The sequence below is a fragment of the Pseudochaenichthys georgianus genome, chromosome 19 (assembly GCF_902827115.2).
Source record: "Pseudochaenichthys georgianus chromosome 19, fPseGeo1.2, whole genome shotgun sequence".
In the NCBI taxonomy this organism is placed as follows: Eukaryota; Metazoa; Chordata; class Actinopteri; order Perciformes; family Channichthyidae; genus Pseudochaenichthys; species Pseudochaenichthys georgianus.
Window position 1 is genome coordinate 15,870,264 of NC_047521.1, and position 16,383 is coordinate 15,886,646.

Here is a 16,383-nt window from a genome sequence, read left to right on the forward strand (position 1 = left end):
AGTATTCATCTGCAAATACTTCTTGTTTACAAATGCCACTGCATGCATATCACTTGTAGTTTATTTGTGGACTATGTATCCACTGTGGTGTTGTTGTACTGCATTTCTTTCCATAACATCTTGTCAAATAGATTCTCAGTCCAAAGCATCAGCTGGACATCACATGGAAATAACAGGAATTGTTCCCGAAATGCATCACAAAAACACTGCTGGGACGAGTGACGTGTCCTGACGTCATTTCGTAACATGATGCTGCAGGTGGTGCACGTGGTATGTTGTTTACGTCTTCCATGAACGCTGGAAGTGCAGCTGGTGAGAAAGGGGGGGGCGATGGGATTGTGAAACAGCTTTCCTTCATAGAGTTACATTGCTCATCATTTGGAAAAAGACCAGTAGAAGTACGTTAACGTCGTGTAAAATGTCGAGCTGAACTGCCTCATCTTTGCTCTTGATCGGCGCGAGACTTCCTCGGTATGTATTGTTTGTATATCAGAGCTCGTGCCAGGCATGTCTTTTGTTCTTTGCTCTCTCAACAGGGTCCTCAACTTCAAATTACAGCGTTCATATGTTGTCAACAAAGATGTAGCAATGTAGCAGTTAGCATGCTTTCAGGAGGCTGTTAAAGCATAACAACAATGCTGATGGTGTTTATAGTTAAACTCATGGTATGTTAATAGAACACCATGTTCTAAACACTGTTGACATTCAAGTCCTGCTGTAGGTAATTAATGGAATCCAAACATGTACAGCTATTTATTTCCTTCAGTGTGTATGTTCTTTCACTGGATAGGCCTATTTTCTCTCTTAGTCAAACTGCTTAGTCAGTAAAATGTCATAACATATTTAATTTTTTCAGATAAAGAATATAATGTCTCAGCTTGGAAGCCTGTTCACCCATATCATCTCCAAATCTCCTGAAAGTGTCCAGGACCAGAGCCCACACCGGACACCTAAACTACCTGACTTTATTCAACATGTCAGGTAAGTCCTTTGGACATTATAACTGCATTAATACATACATATTTGTATATGAAGAATGTATAATTTGAAAGGGATGTTTGAAGTTTTAATGAAACCACAGGGAATTCTTACCAAACTATGCAGTTCCCTTTACCTCTTCAGTGTTTTACCATATTGTTTTTTATTTTACAGCTGCCACCTTGCTTTTTTATTCTCATTAAACCTGATAATCCTGCTGTCGTACACTACCTGACCAGTATTTAACAGCCGACACACACAGTTAGCTACTAGCTGGTGAACATAGTTGAGAATTGAGCAGCTAAAGAGCCAGATATTACAATCAAAATGTTTTATGTCTGTTGGAAATGCCAACAGTTTTGTAACAAAAGAAATGTCATAAAATGTACATTTTATGATTACAGCTTGTTCCACTGCCCCTTAGTGGCCAATATAAAAAAATGATATGAAGCTTTAAAAAGTGTTACAGAAAATAACACAATAACTTATTTCCTTTTTCTATGTATTCACTGTAGAAAACTCACTGGAATAAGAAAGGAAGATGTTTACTGCAATCTGCGTATCCCTGACAAGCTGCAGTCTGCCAAAGATGACATAAACATTGTTATCCTCACAGGTTGGTATCTAGAATAAAACATGGCATTACATGATACATCTGTGCAACCAATCTATAATACTGATATTGTGGTATAGGAATCAATATGAATGTTGTGAAGTGCAGTGAAGCGTTTTTTCACAGCAAACATTATATCAAAGTAAAAAAATAGCTACTTTTACCATTATTGATGGCTCTGCTATATTCAATGCCCCTGTAAGCCATGACAGTGTACCAACAAGCGACTTACAATGCTTGAACTAAAGTAGCTAAATGGAATTCAGACATCCTTAATTGTATTATTTCCTACATAATCACATCACAGATTAGTTGGAAAGTTTGACGAATGTGATCACAGCATTATCTATTTCCGAGGTTAAGCTGTAAAAGGTCACTTTATTTAAGACGGTTCATATTGTTCTGTGCTAACTCCCCTCTAGCCATTCATACATCTAGCAATATCACAATACATATCACTGTGGTTATTTAAATGATATGTGATGTAAGATTTAATCCATTTTGCCATGAGACCTTAAGAAAAGTATTAGCTACAGTATCTGGTTTTATACTATTACGCTGAGTCTTTAAATCTTCACTTTTCTTCTTTTCATTAAGGCCAGGGGATCTTCTGCATAGATGTGAAACCCTGGAGAGGCACAGTGTCCGCTCACAACCAGAACTGGCATTTGCAAGTGAAGGAAGAGGACCAAAACGTAACCAATACCTGCATTGAGCAGATTGAGGATCCCCTCAAAGCTATCATGGTAAAACAAAATTCAGCTGTAACGTTGAAATGCCATCGTGAAAACCTAAATGTCAAACTGTCTAGCACACTTGTGTCCAAGGTCCAACCAATTGTCCGGGACAGTGTTTTCATCCGAACTCCAGCCGGGTGAAGAGATTCTGAGTCACCACAACAATTTATATGGAAATTTCAAACACTACAGCGAGGCTTGCTAAACTTCCCAAGTGGTCCTCTTCATTTGAAAGGCTATAATTAGGCTGAAAGGGGGGTGGATGTGGGGGGGGTGAAAGCAGGCAGGTGCCTAAACACAGCTGTCACCTTATGTGCTTGGGTCTGTTAGGAGTCATTCATTTCCATCTCTATAGACGCTCAATTTCGACTGGGAGCTTGACAGAAGAGTCTGATGGCAAACACACACTGCATTATTTAAAGAGTTCTGCTTGAATTGGACATATTAACTTCAATAATCAACACAAAGCAGATACAGCTCCAACATATATGCTAATTAAAAAAGTTGTATCATTTACTAAAGTGGGTCTCTTTAGACACTTAGGATTAGACATCTGCATTTGTGTGTCTCTAGATAATTATATATGTGTTAAGCACAGAGGCAACCTGTATAAACAATATGGCAAATGTATATTTTCTGGGTGAATATAGTCCTGGAGTTATATAATTAGCCAATTAAACTATCAGCAGAACATTTATGAATAACAGCTACATAACTTGCATTCCTAAACTCTTCTTCTGTAGACCAAGACGGCTAACTTCTGTGGCCATTTGAAGCGAAGTGGAGTGTCAGTGCACCAAAGCCTCTTCTTCCCCAGGGTTATCTTCCTCTCCCCAGACTGCGAGCTGGATGAGGAGCTGAGGAAGAAGAGGGAGCTGGTACTCCAAAGCCAAATAGACGACTTCCTCAGATCTTTCCGGGCGGGCTACATGGCCTGGATATCCGACTCTCTGACTCCATCCTGGCTCTCTGGTGAGTGGTTTGTTAAAAGATAAACATGAATACTTAAAGGGACTTAATATATGTTCTATTACTGAGGTAATCCGCTAGTGGATGCTTGTTTTTAAATCACATGGTTTTAAACTTAGACAGAATGAAAAGGACTGCTGTGTAGGTATAAAGAAAAGTTGTTGAATTAGCATGTTTTCAATACTAATCCACTTTGTATAAGCACATTTTTAATAAATAAATAAGCAGTTGTTCTTTATTGTAGAGCAGTGGCCCACCTAATCTTGTCTCGAAAGTAAAACGACATATAGTCTTTGAAACAAGGCGCTGACCATTAATCTAATTGTTCCCTGGTTTACATTTTCAGGTGGAATTTGTTGCATGGCATCCCATTCATCTCTAATCATTTCATATCATTTCTCTTCTGTTGACCCTCTGGGAAAAGACAACAAAACTCCCCCAAAATACAAAAATGCCGACATAAAACATTTATACATTTGTTTCATAGATAAAAAACACTTTGAGTACTCAATAACCCGACTTTGTAATATTGGATTTTTTTTTAACATTATAATGAATTTCACCACAGAATAGGAATAAATAATCAAGCTTCTGACAGGAATGCTAGGTCAACTTCTGTTATGTTGTTTGTTGTCCTGCAGGTCATCTGTCGTACAGGCAGATGGAGTCGGTGCGGGAGGTCCTGAGGAGGGTGGGGACGTGGGATCTGGTGCGCCTGCACTGTGGCGAGCAGCTGAAAGGAGACTTCCAAGGCTGCCAGTACATCGCTCTCAACCGGCAGGAGACAGACACGCTGGAGTTTTCCAGACTCAAGACCCTGTCGGCTGATTCGCTGTGGGCCCTGCTGGGACACGCTCCTCAGGTCAGTCCACTCTGAAGAGCTATCAGGACCAGAAGGGCCATCTGTAAATGACAGATTAGTGCTGCATTTACGGCTTTAAGTAATAATATAAAGCAAAAATGAACCAAAGGTCCAGCAGGTGGCAGTATTACTTTATGACTGTCTCAGCTTTCAGGAATTCCCCTCTTGTTGAGACCTATGGTTGAGACTGGAGAATCACAGGGTTGAGTATTACAAAAGATTGCAGAACATTACAGTCATTCAAATCTTATGGGGAAAAAAACATTAAAGTCATTTTTTTTATTTAGAAAATGTCAAGATATTACTGTGTATATAAATAAAATGAAATACAATTTAGCTCATGAGACATTTCATAAAATCTACAGTATTACAGTATCAAATAATGTTATGAATGTTAAGACTAAATAATTGTTGGTTATATTTATTAAGAAGTCAAGCAATTAGACTGATTTTATTTTAATAATAAAAAGCAGGATGTGTCTTTTTTTAATGTTTTAAAAACATGTTTTGCTCTAGTGCTTAAGCTCTATCAGTTAATTTCAAATTAACGCTCCGGTGTTAATTACTACCCTAACTCTTCAGTTTGTTATTGAGAGAAGTCACTCTCTCTGCCTGTGAGGTCCTCATTAGCTCATTGATTGAATCAAGTCATTGAATGTGAATAAGCATCATTTGAGCTCTCCATATTATCAGGTCGGTTGATAATTATTGTTTATGTTTTCGTGAGGTAATGATTCGGCTAATTAGTTGCACGGTGTCTCATCTGGTAGCATAAAAGGAAATCTTAAGTGACTATGTCACAGTGGTTGAATCCGAGTGATTATAATATTTACACACAATTATAACTATTATATTTTGGTGATATTTTAAGTCCTTCGCAAACATTGTTTTTTGTTGCTGGTGGTGAATCAGTACTGCTTGTTAGGGAAATTAGTTGTTGAATGAAGTAATTGTTAGACAGTCAAAGGTCAGAGCTCTTGGGTCCAGTGGGTACGACCCCCGGTCAGCATCCATTACAGATTTCGTACCCACCCATCAGGACCCCAACAGTCTGGGCTTTCCTTACAGACTCCACTCAGGCTTTAGTTTACCCCACCCCCCCCACCCCAAATATCCAGACTGTATGTACTCTCCCCTCCTGCCTCCAGCTGCTGTGTATTTGATACATGACCCAGCGATCATTAGACAGTCTCCAGCGGGCCCTTTTGTAGCCCAAGGGGACACACACGGCGACAACAAAATATATTATTTTCAAAGAAGTATTTGTAAATGGAGGTAGTGTGAGGCAAAAACCCCTCCCCATATTTTACTAAGAAATGTGACTTGGATATGGTAAATAAGGTATCTGTTTAGCATGCTTAATATGTGGTAATACATTAGACAGGGGGTAATACTTTATGTGTTTCCCATTATCCATGGACTCCAATAATTTAGGTGTAATAACCGCCAAAAAACATGGACTTTGCCATTGAATTTGTACTAAAAGATTAAAGAAAACATGTACTCCTTTGATCTTGGCTGTCACCCACTCCATCTTAAGAAAAAAAAAAAAGGTCTTAGCTCGTGTGTAGCAGCTGCAAGGGGAAGCTTGGGGGGGGAGGCAAAGAAACCCGATAGCTCCCCCAGGCGTATTTTCAGTGCCCCGAAATAATGCATGCTTTTGATTTGTTACTTGTAAACACACCGGATAGCAGATCTGCGATATGACCCACAGTTTCACTCCGGCGTCTGTTTGGTTGTAAGAGGGTGGCAGCAGATGCATCCACAAAGCCACCGTGGAGGCACAAGGTGTGTTTTCTGTTCTTCGGTCAATTACTCTGCGGAGAATGGGATGTCTACATGTCCCCAAAGTGGAGAATGATTGAGTAGAGTGGCTGTAATTTATTAATTATGGTCTATATTCTTAGTCCGCGGTTCTGGCTTCATTCAATTTGTATGGATTGAGGAGTAATTACATTTGGTGTGTGTGTGTGTGTGTGTGTGTGTGTGTGTGTGTGTGTGTGTGTGTGTGTGTGTGTGTGTGTGTGTGTGTGTGTGTGTGTGTGTGTGTGTGTGTGTGTGTGTGTGTGTGTGGTGTGTGTGTGTGTGTGTGTGTGTGTGTGTGTGTGTGTGTGTGTGTGTGTGTGTGTGTGTGTGTGTGTGTGTGTGTGTGTGTGTGTGTGTGTGTGTGTGTGTGTGTGTGTGTGTGTGTGTGTGTGTGTGTGTGTGTGTTAGGGAGAGAGAGAAAGAGCTAAAGATCTTTATGTCATAATTTAAAGTGCAGGTTACTAACGTTGTTCATCTTCATGTCGTCCCCTATTCTGAAATTTGAATGTTTCATGAGGTCTTTTTCTACCAGTTTATATAATCCACTTTATTCAGGAGTAGAAATAGAGACACTATGTTTTTTTTTTAAAAGTCTCCTCGTTCACATTGAGCCTATAGAGTGTCTACTAATTGCATAGCTGTGAGACAACAATTGAGTTCCTACGAGCGTAACATGACTACTCCACCCTGTCAGTTGATTAATATAAGAAAAGCCAGCAGACAAAAAAAGGCTGCAAATGCACCCCCAACATCCCGGCTAACAAATAACAAGACCCCGGTTACCGTAGCTACAGCTTGTCTCTCTGACTGGCTGAAGATTCCTCACGGAGGTAGCTTGTTAATTTAACTCCGCTTTAACTTTAACATTCCTCTCTGTTGGGCCATCTCCCAGGCTGCACGCGCCACCGCCTGTAATGGACAGTGCGGTGTGCTCGGTGCTTAGCACAGAGAAGGCAGAGAGGGGAGACATCAACCGCTTTGTGGTGATAATGAATGGAGGCACACAAAAGGCCAGGAGCTGGCCATTTACAAAGCCTGCACATTCTGCTGTCTAAATGGATGATATGGGTAGCCACTGCAGCTTTTCAGTTTTTTTATGTAGAGAAAAAACTTATTTTGGCATTGAAATACAAATATATGCAGTACCCCTTAATAATAATAATTAATAATTCCTTACATTTATTATAGCGCTTTTCCAGTGCTCAAAGCGCTTTACAAATACACATTACACATATTTTTTATACATGCAATGGTCACTGTGGACAATACCCAGAGGAGCAAGTTCAGGTGAAGTGTCTTGCCCAAGGACACTACTATTGATTATAATGAATTTATACTAGTTATTCACATATTTGGCTTTTGTATGCGCCTTCATGTAATTTCCTAAGCAAACAAACCGATATAAACATGGCTGAAAGCTGTGTACTTGAATGGATGCTTTTTGGCCACAGGAACAACAGTCATTTTAGTTTAACAGACGTGAACCAAGAAAAAGATACTTAAAGTTGTTTCACCACATTTGATGGTTTAAGATTAACGATTACCCAATTGAAACTTGATGGAAGGATGATTTCTGTACCAAAGATTACATTCTGGAGAACATCCCAGAAAGAAATAACTATTAGTTTCAACAAAAATGAAAATTGTGTGGAAATCACTAGGATGTTCAGATTTCTGTAATTGCTGTCGCTCTCGAAAAGAAAACTGGAATTGGAAATAATTTTCAGCAGAGTGTGTGTAGGAAGCTACAGAGGAAAGCTAACCATGCAATTACACATGAGAAGGGTGCTGCAGAATCACAAGTGTCGGTAATGAACTAGTGAAGACACCCGCACTTACATAGTGGAAGGCAATGATATAAGCTGCCTTGTAATAGCGTGTGATTAAACTTGGTAACATTTATTTTTTCACTCGAGCACTAAGCCACAGTGAAGAGTCCTGTGGAGAGATTGTGCATCTGTCAATTTGAAGATGACTCAATGCATTTCCTCCAAATTCATAACCCAGCATGTAAAACCAGTCATTTTTGAAGGGCTCTTCATGCACTCTTTTGTTAATTTAGTTAAACATCAACCAGTAGAGTTCATGTTTTACACATTCCTACTTAACACAGGTGGAGATAGAGTCTCAGTAAATTTGAATACATGTTTAAAATAAAACTCCATACCATTAATATTCATTACAAAATAATTCCTTTGAATGTGGAATGAGCTTCAGTTGTGCAAGACACATCGTAGGTAATACTTTATGTAATACCCACAAATGTTGTATGATTATACGGTTACATTGCATTATAACTTACTATGCAAAAAAGCAAAAGAAAGACCGTACTCATATCATATTTATGAGTGTTTTTATAACAATTAACTATTTACAAATATAAATATCTAAAATATCTCGTCCTTTTTCAAGCAAAAAAATATATTCTCTTACAGCACCATCAAACATGAGGATTAGATGCCTTTCTTTGTCATATACTGAATACCTTTGAGTCTTAAACAGTGATTTAGATGAAACAACCAGTATGAATATTTCTTTGTGCTTTTGGAAACTGAAATCAGCATTTTTTACTATTTCCTGACATTTTATTGACACAATTATTAATAAGCAAATGATGTGCAGATTAAGCGGTAATTAAAATAACTGTTTCTTACAATAGTCTTCAGTGAAGTTCAATAGTCGATAATATTTAATTACTGTTCAGACCTTTGCTATTGCACATTTAATAAGACCATATAGGCTTCATACCATATTTTAATGAGTCTCTGACATCATCCAATTAAGCATCAAATGCTAAATGTATTATCTGAGAGAAACCTTCCTTTGGTCACCGGCCAAGATGTTAATTTGAACTCGGGAAGCTCAGCTATTTGTTTGGGGGATTCAGGATATTACAGTGATCCCCACAGTATAGCTTGTAAGATATGATCAATAGGGATTCATGAATAATGAAGAGGCCGAGTGGAGCAGAGACACTTAATTACAGTTTCAAAAGCCATTCTCGTTAATTGAGGAGAATAAAGGTGGTGAAGTGGACTGAACGGCGACATTAGAATTTTTTATCTGTGGCTTTCTTTTTCTTTTTTATTACAAAAAAAGACCCAGCTAAAAACACCAGCTGGTAATTAGCAAGTTCGTACTGTTTATCCCAAATTGATGCACTTCTATGTTTGACATTTAATATCGCAGTTTGTTTTGTGTGCTTGCTCCATTTCCTGTGACCACCTGTGAGCAGACTATCGTTCTTTTAATGTGAAGGCTAATCTGCTGCATATGCAGACAGTGTGTGGCCGCTGTGTGCAGCAGATACAGTATTAAATTGACAGCCCTGCCATCTGTTACAGTTATGTGAAATTATGGATAAACTAGTTAACAGACACTTTGGCCCATTGTCTGTTGTTTTGATAATCACCCTTAATAACGGACGGCATCAATATGGTCTTTAAACCTGATTTGGGAGTTAATGGAGTCAGATGGGGGCAGTCAGTGTATGCTCTGGGGCTAATGCTGTTAGAGATGTTCGTAAAGAGCAAATTAAATCAGTCATAGATTGTGCCCTCTCAAGTCAGCCAGACAACCAGACCCATTGAGGAGAAAAAGGAGGGGATTCATATTTTAACCTCTCACAGAAAATGCACTTATGTGGATGGAAAATAAAGTCGGAGCTGGGTGAATGAGCTGGATGTAAATGGTTATTGCAGAGAGTCTTAATGGCTTCCTGTTAGCTGCGGCAGATCGGTTGGAAGCAGAGACGGGGCTGTTTACAACTCAACTAGCCACGTTCTGCGTTCATGGCTTTAGACAAATGTAGTTACTAACATGGACAGTTATGTCATGTCACCAAACCAAAGTTTAGGCATCTTAATGGATGGTCCAGTAGGTCAGTCATTCTTCAAACACAGTAATTGAGCTGATAGCATTCTGGGATAATTTTTTCTCTGATATGCTAAATTAATAAATAGATTAGTCGGTCGTACCAAAACAAATATTCTTGTCTTAAATCATTGTAAAATGTTGCTGTTTGACGATTCACTAAACAATTACTCAGTTAATTGAACCAATAATCTACAGATGTATTGATAGGCAAGCCCTCTTCTTACTTCAGCAGTTTAGGATGCAATGATCCATTCTTTGCAATGATTTAAATCTTTTATAAATCGTATTGAAATTAAAAAATCTTCAATTGCTTTGCCAACTTGTAGAATCTAACTTTAAAATTCCTGATTATCCAGTGTTTCCTCTCTCAGCAGGTTGTTAATGTATTCACCCAGTGGGCCAAACCACACGCCTAATTGCCTTGTTAAATCCATCCCAAATGACAGCACACTACTATTGGTCCGATTCCACCACATTTGGCGCGTCGACAAACATGTTTTGCCGCACCAGAGGTGTGTAACTCGGTGTTCCTCCCTACTGTGTCTGGTGAGACACGGCGTGGAACAAAGAGCCCGTCGCCTGAAGTCGGTGTGGCGTTACGCTCACTCAGAGTTCACCTGAAACACGGCACCCATGGCTCCAGGTAACGGCCCCCTCCGACTGATACCCCACTGGGATTTCTTTGACTTTATCAGGGGGAAGAATCTGAACTTTGTGAATGGCAATACACACAGGTGGTGACACGTCTCTACCCAATTACACAGATCTTCACATTATTCACGTTCGTCAGACCTGTCGCGTCTTTGATCGCAAATAACCACATTTATACTTAAACGGTAACATCTATGGTCCAAATGCAAAGTCCATGAGACAAGTTTAGTAGATTACAGAAAGGATGTCTGAGACCAAATATGAGAATCTGTGCCATAAACATCCCTGCAGGTAGGAGCGAAGGAGATCACTATCAGCTGTTTGTGAGGAGGTGTTAGAATGAGCTGTCGTCTTGAGTTGAGAGGGTAAAAGGTGAACAGCGCACCAAAGGCAAGATTTATGACTATTCACAGACGGTAAATAAGAAGACAGAGTTTGTCCCGTTGAAATGTGAGTAGTGATGTCATTCACACGACCCCCCCGACACTGAAAGTGAGAGGCGGATCAGGGGTAGACACGTTAGGTGAGCTCTTAGCCCTTTGTGTGACACCTAACCTTAGCCCCAGGGGTCCTGTGCTCCCCATTAAGTGTTACACACACACACTCACACATTCTGCGCTTAACATTGTTTTGTTTCTTGTAAAATTGTGGAACATTCACAGTGAAAAGTGAGTTGGTTTCTATTTATCTATTTGCGGTTAATATCTAGGATGCAAGTTGTTGTTTTTATGTCAGCAGCTACTTCACGCTTTGTTCTTCTACTGTAATTGAGAAACAGTATCGTCTTTTCCCTCAGACACTTGCCTCAAGTGGCTGAGAGGTGACGTGCAGTGACAGTTCCTGTTCCTGACACACCTTCACCTGGCAGGCAGCTTGTCTAGACCACACAGAACTCCCCTCTTTGATTTCATGCCAAAGACGGTTGCATACTTCCTTTCTTTATTTGACAAAACACAGTCAATGTAGCAGTAAATCAAACCTGTTTAGATTTCAAATAATTCAGTATTTCTCTGGAGCTTTTCTGCTTGGTAACAGTTGTGCATTCAAGCCTGGTTGTCTCTGAAGGTTTAATGTTAAGGGCTGTCCAAAACTAAATCAATTCTTAGTTGAGAAATACTCATAAAATGTTGTTGACTTATCACTACGTTTATTTAAACAACAAATCTGGAGAAATGTGCATCAAAAAATATAAAGACATTACTAATCGATTTTAAAAAGTCTTAGTCACCGAATACCTAAACAACCCTTTATTCAACTCTAAGTTTCATTGGTTCATTTCCAATAACAATTGTTTTGATTCCATACAATTGACCTGTTCCTGTTGTTATTGTGGACTGTTATGAAAATACGTGTTATTTTATTATATTCTACTATTCTATTTTCACTATAATCTATAAACATAATGCAATTTCAACCAAATACGATTTAATTTGCTCATAACAACTAGAAGTAATCACCAAAGATGTGCCTTTTGTATGATGTTACAGAAAACAATACATGCAAAGGGCTTTAAATAACATTTAGCAAAATATATCCTTAAAATCATCATTTTCTCAGAAAGGATTTAGGTATTCTCCAAAGACACCATTAAGGATAAAGGATCCAAAGGAAGGTGCAGCCGTAATGGAAGTAAATGTTTTATGGAAGCTTTCCCACATGACAGTATGTGTTTCAGAGTCTCTCCTGCTGCTCTACAATAGTTTTTATTTTTTTGCACGAGTTTGAATATAATGATGATTATGTCTGCTCCACATAGAGGGCAACTTTGGTTCCGTGAAATTAGTTAATTACTACTACTTTGGGCTACGATTTGTTAGAATAATCCCTCTCTGATGTCTTTGTGTTGGTTTGTACGCCTCCCTGCCACCAGCTGTCATGAAGCTATTTTTTCATGCATCCCAAATTAATAGACACTCATTCTGAAGTGTCTGATGCTATTGTAATACAAGCCATGTGGCATTCGGCCAAGGCTGCAATATAAGACACAATTGTTCCTCCTGTTTTAATGCACAGTAATAAGTAAGTAAATGCTGGAAAGATGTGTGTCTGAAATCGCGGTGGCCTTTGTTGCAGATAATTAGGTTAGCAGCGAGAGTGTGCAGGTGTTGAGAGTGTGCTCGTGTTGTGTTATCGACTTGCTCATATTCGTAGGCTGTCAGGGGTGTCGCACTTCCCATCAGCCCCAAATACACCAACCTCTTCACTATTAAAATGATCACTTTCAATAGCAGACAAAGGAAAGAGGGAGCATATCTAGTGCAGGGTATTCTCCCCACCTCTAATGCTTATCTGCCTTTTGATGTCGGCGTAATAAAAGGCCTATTGGGCTTCCACAATGACCTGCAAAATGGACAAGGGCCGATACACTGGGCTCTGACTGTCGCTACCATTAACTAAAAGGCCCAGACATTATGGAGAGCCAGGGATGAAAGAACATGGGAAAAAATCATAATTGAAAAATTGCCTAATGCTAAAGTGAAAGAAAATGGAACTGTGAAAAGGCACTGTAATATTCTGTTATCCCCTGTAAATGCAGCCAAACAAGAGATGCGGCGAGGCATTCTTTTTGAAATGGATGTGGTTCAATTACCTGCATGTCTAAATCTAGTTAAGGCTTCCATTGTGAGGCTCAAACATAACAGGCCGTTTTGATGTAGTGTTAAAGCGTATTATGCCCTACAACCTACATAAAATCAAGAGAGCTATGACTCCATTCAAGATACAGAGGGGAATTAAAAGAGCTCACGGTGAGAAGAAGGTTCTTTTAATATTCCAAAAGAGCTGCCAGATGTTTTAGTGTGGTTGTGAAAAATATTTCTGTATTTTTTTTAAATCCCATTTCTGTGGATGACTAATTGGTTCCTGGATCACCTTGCATTTATTTTCTTCGTATTAAAAGAGATGTGATGTGTTCTAGCTTTAGCCCGTGATACATTTGACCAGTAGTAGACCTCCTACACTATCAAACTAGAATGGACCCTAAAAAAGCACGGCGTCTCTGATAGAAGATAATTGATTAAATACGTTAATAGACAAAAGATTAATCAGCAAAAGTCAAGTGTAGTAAAAAATGCTGCTTAAATATCTTTGGTCTTTTGACTGTTGGTAGGATGCAACAAGCCTTTTTTTGAAATTGTGACGGGATTTTTTCCGATAAAGAATAAACTAAACATGCTGTGAAAATAATGGACAGGTTAACCAGTAATGAGAACAATGTTAATTGCAGCCGTCACACAGCCGTTAAATATGGTTGAAAATTGGATCCTTTTAGAGATGTCCAGTTATTTCTAGATCATTTTAAGGACTACATTTCAATGAAAGTTACCTGCTACACATTATTGAAAAAGAAAGTTGTTTAAATTGTTGAATTACCCATACTGTCTTTTAAAAATGTCAACCAAAATAAAGCGTTTTGGCAGCTTTGTCATAATTAGCTGCAAATCAAAAAAATGCTTTAAGGGTGAAATCTTTATATATACAGTCTATGGTGAAAATTCAAGTTTGACAGAGTTGTTTTTACCCTTTAAAAAAACCCAGTCCCTTCCAAGAGGGATCAGTAGGTTTATTCTGGTCCTTCAGTCTTCAAGGCCCAGACTAAGCAACAGCTTGTCCATGAAGAGGTCAAATGTGAAGCTCATGAGTGTCTGCTTAGCTCTGGGCCAAGTCAGAGGTCTCAGTCAGGGTTATGACCCGAGCGTGAGCCCCTGATATCCCAGAGCAGCGTATTGTCTATTAGCCTCTTCTGTTCTGACTCTCGCTCATAACCTTTATTATATTTATATTTCTTTTCCCTGTCTTTCTCTGCAGGTGACAGTTAAAATGTACAAGCGTGGACCTCAGGGCTGGCTGGGTAAATCCCTGATCGCCACCACCACCATCCCCCCCAACACCTGTGTGATCTTCAGGATCAGCGGGGAGGAAACAGATGCCAACATCTCAGCAAACACCATTCACAGCATCACACTCAGCCACTGACCGTGTGTATTGGCAAAACAGAGGATAGCATCACTCCATAGCGCCGTGGGAAGAGGAAGCTCTCTTTAATATACAAAAAAGCGTTGCTCAAACCTTCTCATATTTTTACGAGTGCCTTTACAGTGTTTGTACTTTGTGATATAATGTCTTAAAAACACTTTCTGAATGTTTTTCCATGATTTTGCGATTGTCAGTGGCAATGATATGTTAATGCAGATGGTTTCATAATTATCCTGATTAACTTTCCCTTGTTTTGGATTTCTAGGGCCGGCCCACACTTTACACTAGCCATTAATTAATCATTACGCTAGCTGATTGTCACGTCAGTTCAGAATTGAAGTGTTTAATGTGTTAATTGTGGCGGTCACAAAGCGGTGGCCCCTGCCCCGATGAGGGCCGAGCATCCTACTGCCTCTGTGGGATTCATGGGCAGTGATTTACGGTCTGTTTAGACGGTGTAACTGTAAGGTGCTTTATTAATATGCTCCAGCGCACGGAGGAGATGATAACATATTCAAGAGCGCACAGGCGCGGCCATCAGCTACAATTCATAACTGAGTCACTTTCTATCAGTTACCAGGCTTGCACAGCTGCGCTAACAGCTAGCAATTGTATTTACTGTGCCTGGTAGTGGGCAAAATGAAGTTATTTCCATCAAGATATCAGTGCCTTTAGCTAATGCAATAGAAGCAGCTCTCTGAGTTGATGGTATCTCTTTGCATGGCATCTCTCTACCTGAAACATCATTACACTGTACTCAAGCTCCTCACTTTTTCAAACATCTGTTTACCATTTTACCTGAGGGTAAGATTTGGAAAACAGCACTGTATTCTTTAAATTTGTACTTGCACATTTGTAAGACTGTGGTTCTTTTTCAAATCTTGTTTCACATTGCTTGAATTCAAAAGGTTTTGGACAAATGTGTTGTCATTTTTAAGCTTACCTACTAAAGAGTTTCCTCAGGAACGGTTTTGTACACAGAACTTAAAAAGCAATATTGATAATATCAGACAATATGGGAAGGAAATGATTTAAAGAGATATGTAATCCTGAGTGCTAGGTGCATGCAGGTAAATATGAATGTTTTTGCTCTTTTTTTTACTTTAAGCACTTTCGCCAACTTGATTGTAACCCAACCCTTCAGTTGATTGATTTAGGCATGGTTGTTTTTTAGTTGTTTGTGTTTATATTTGTCATGGTATTCTCAAATGTGTTTTTACATATATTTTTACTATCTGGTGTCATAATAAAAAGATGTAATGCTTTAATTCTTATTATTCAAAGCCACTTGTTGTCACTACTAGGCCACAAGGTTTCTTCAAAGCTCCCTGTGCACGTTGAAAGCATGCAGCGGCGGTATATTAGGACTGGATGACTGGCCGTGGGGACAAAGCGAGCTCTGTCAGGCAGCGTGGTGGCGAGAGGGAGGGGAAGCTGAGCGGAAATGCACATGGCGATCAGACCAGAACATAGTGTGACAAGGTAACAAGGTAAACTGATCCCAGGCTGCAATTCCTCTGCAAACTGAATCAATGAGGGTTCTGTTAAAGAGGAAACGCTCCCGGATATCAAGTTTATGTGAATCTATAGCACAATGGATTTAGCAGTAAATATGTTTTCCTTCGCAGTAAACATGTGCGTCATGTAACCTACAGATAGCTTTTCTGTACATCTGTAGGATGAATCCAGGAAGTGGATGAACTACAATTCCCTGCAGTAAGGCCAGCTGTCTAACTTTGACCTCTGGCCGTTGGGCAAGGTCTCCAGGGTTGCCAGGTCAGGTGACTGCTTTGACCTTTCCTTTGTACAGGACATGGAACTGTAGGGCAGCGGACATGAAGGACCGATCCCTCTCGAATGACATGCGAAGAAACGAGTCACAATTTCAGCCATTTAAGGTCCGAAATCCTGCACCA

The 16,383-nt window shown here is 39.5% G+C and overlaps 1 protein-coding gene across 2 annotated transcripts; it reads left to right on the plus strand.

Annotated features, from left to right (window-relative positions):
* Positions 1-270: 270 nt before the first annotated feature.
* LOC117465158 (uncharacterized) lies at positions 271-15,735 on the plus strand. Of its 2 annotated transcripts, none has more exons than XM_034108073.2 (7): positions 271-471; positions 857-981; positions 1,494-1,594; positions 2,189-2,337; positions 3,072-3,300; positions 3,939-4,159; positions 14,300-15,735. In XM_034108073.2, the coding sequence occupies exons 2-7, from the start codon at positions 869-871 to the stop codon at positions 14,465-14,467; spliced, it is 981 nt and encodes a 326-aa protein (XP_033963964.1). In that variant the 5' UTR covers positions 271-471; positions 857-868; the 3' UTR covers positions 14,468-15,735. The 2 variants fall into 2 exon arrangements, with proteins under 2 accessions (XP_033963964.1, XP_033963965.1); XM_034108074.2 differs by lacking the exon at positions 271-471 and adding an exon at positions 556-721.
* The last annotated feature ends 648 nt before the right edge of the window (positions 15,736-16,383 follow it).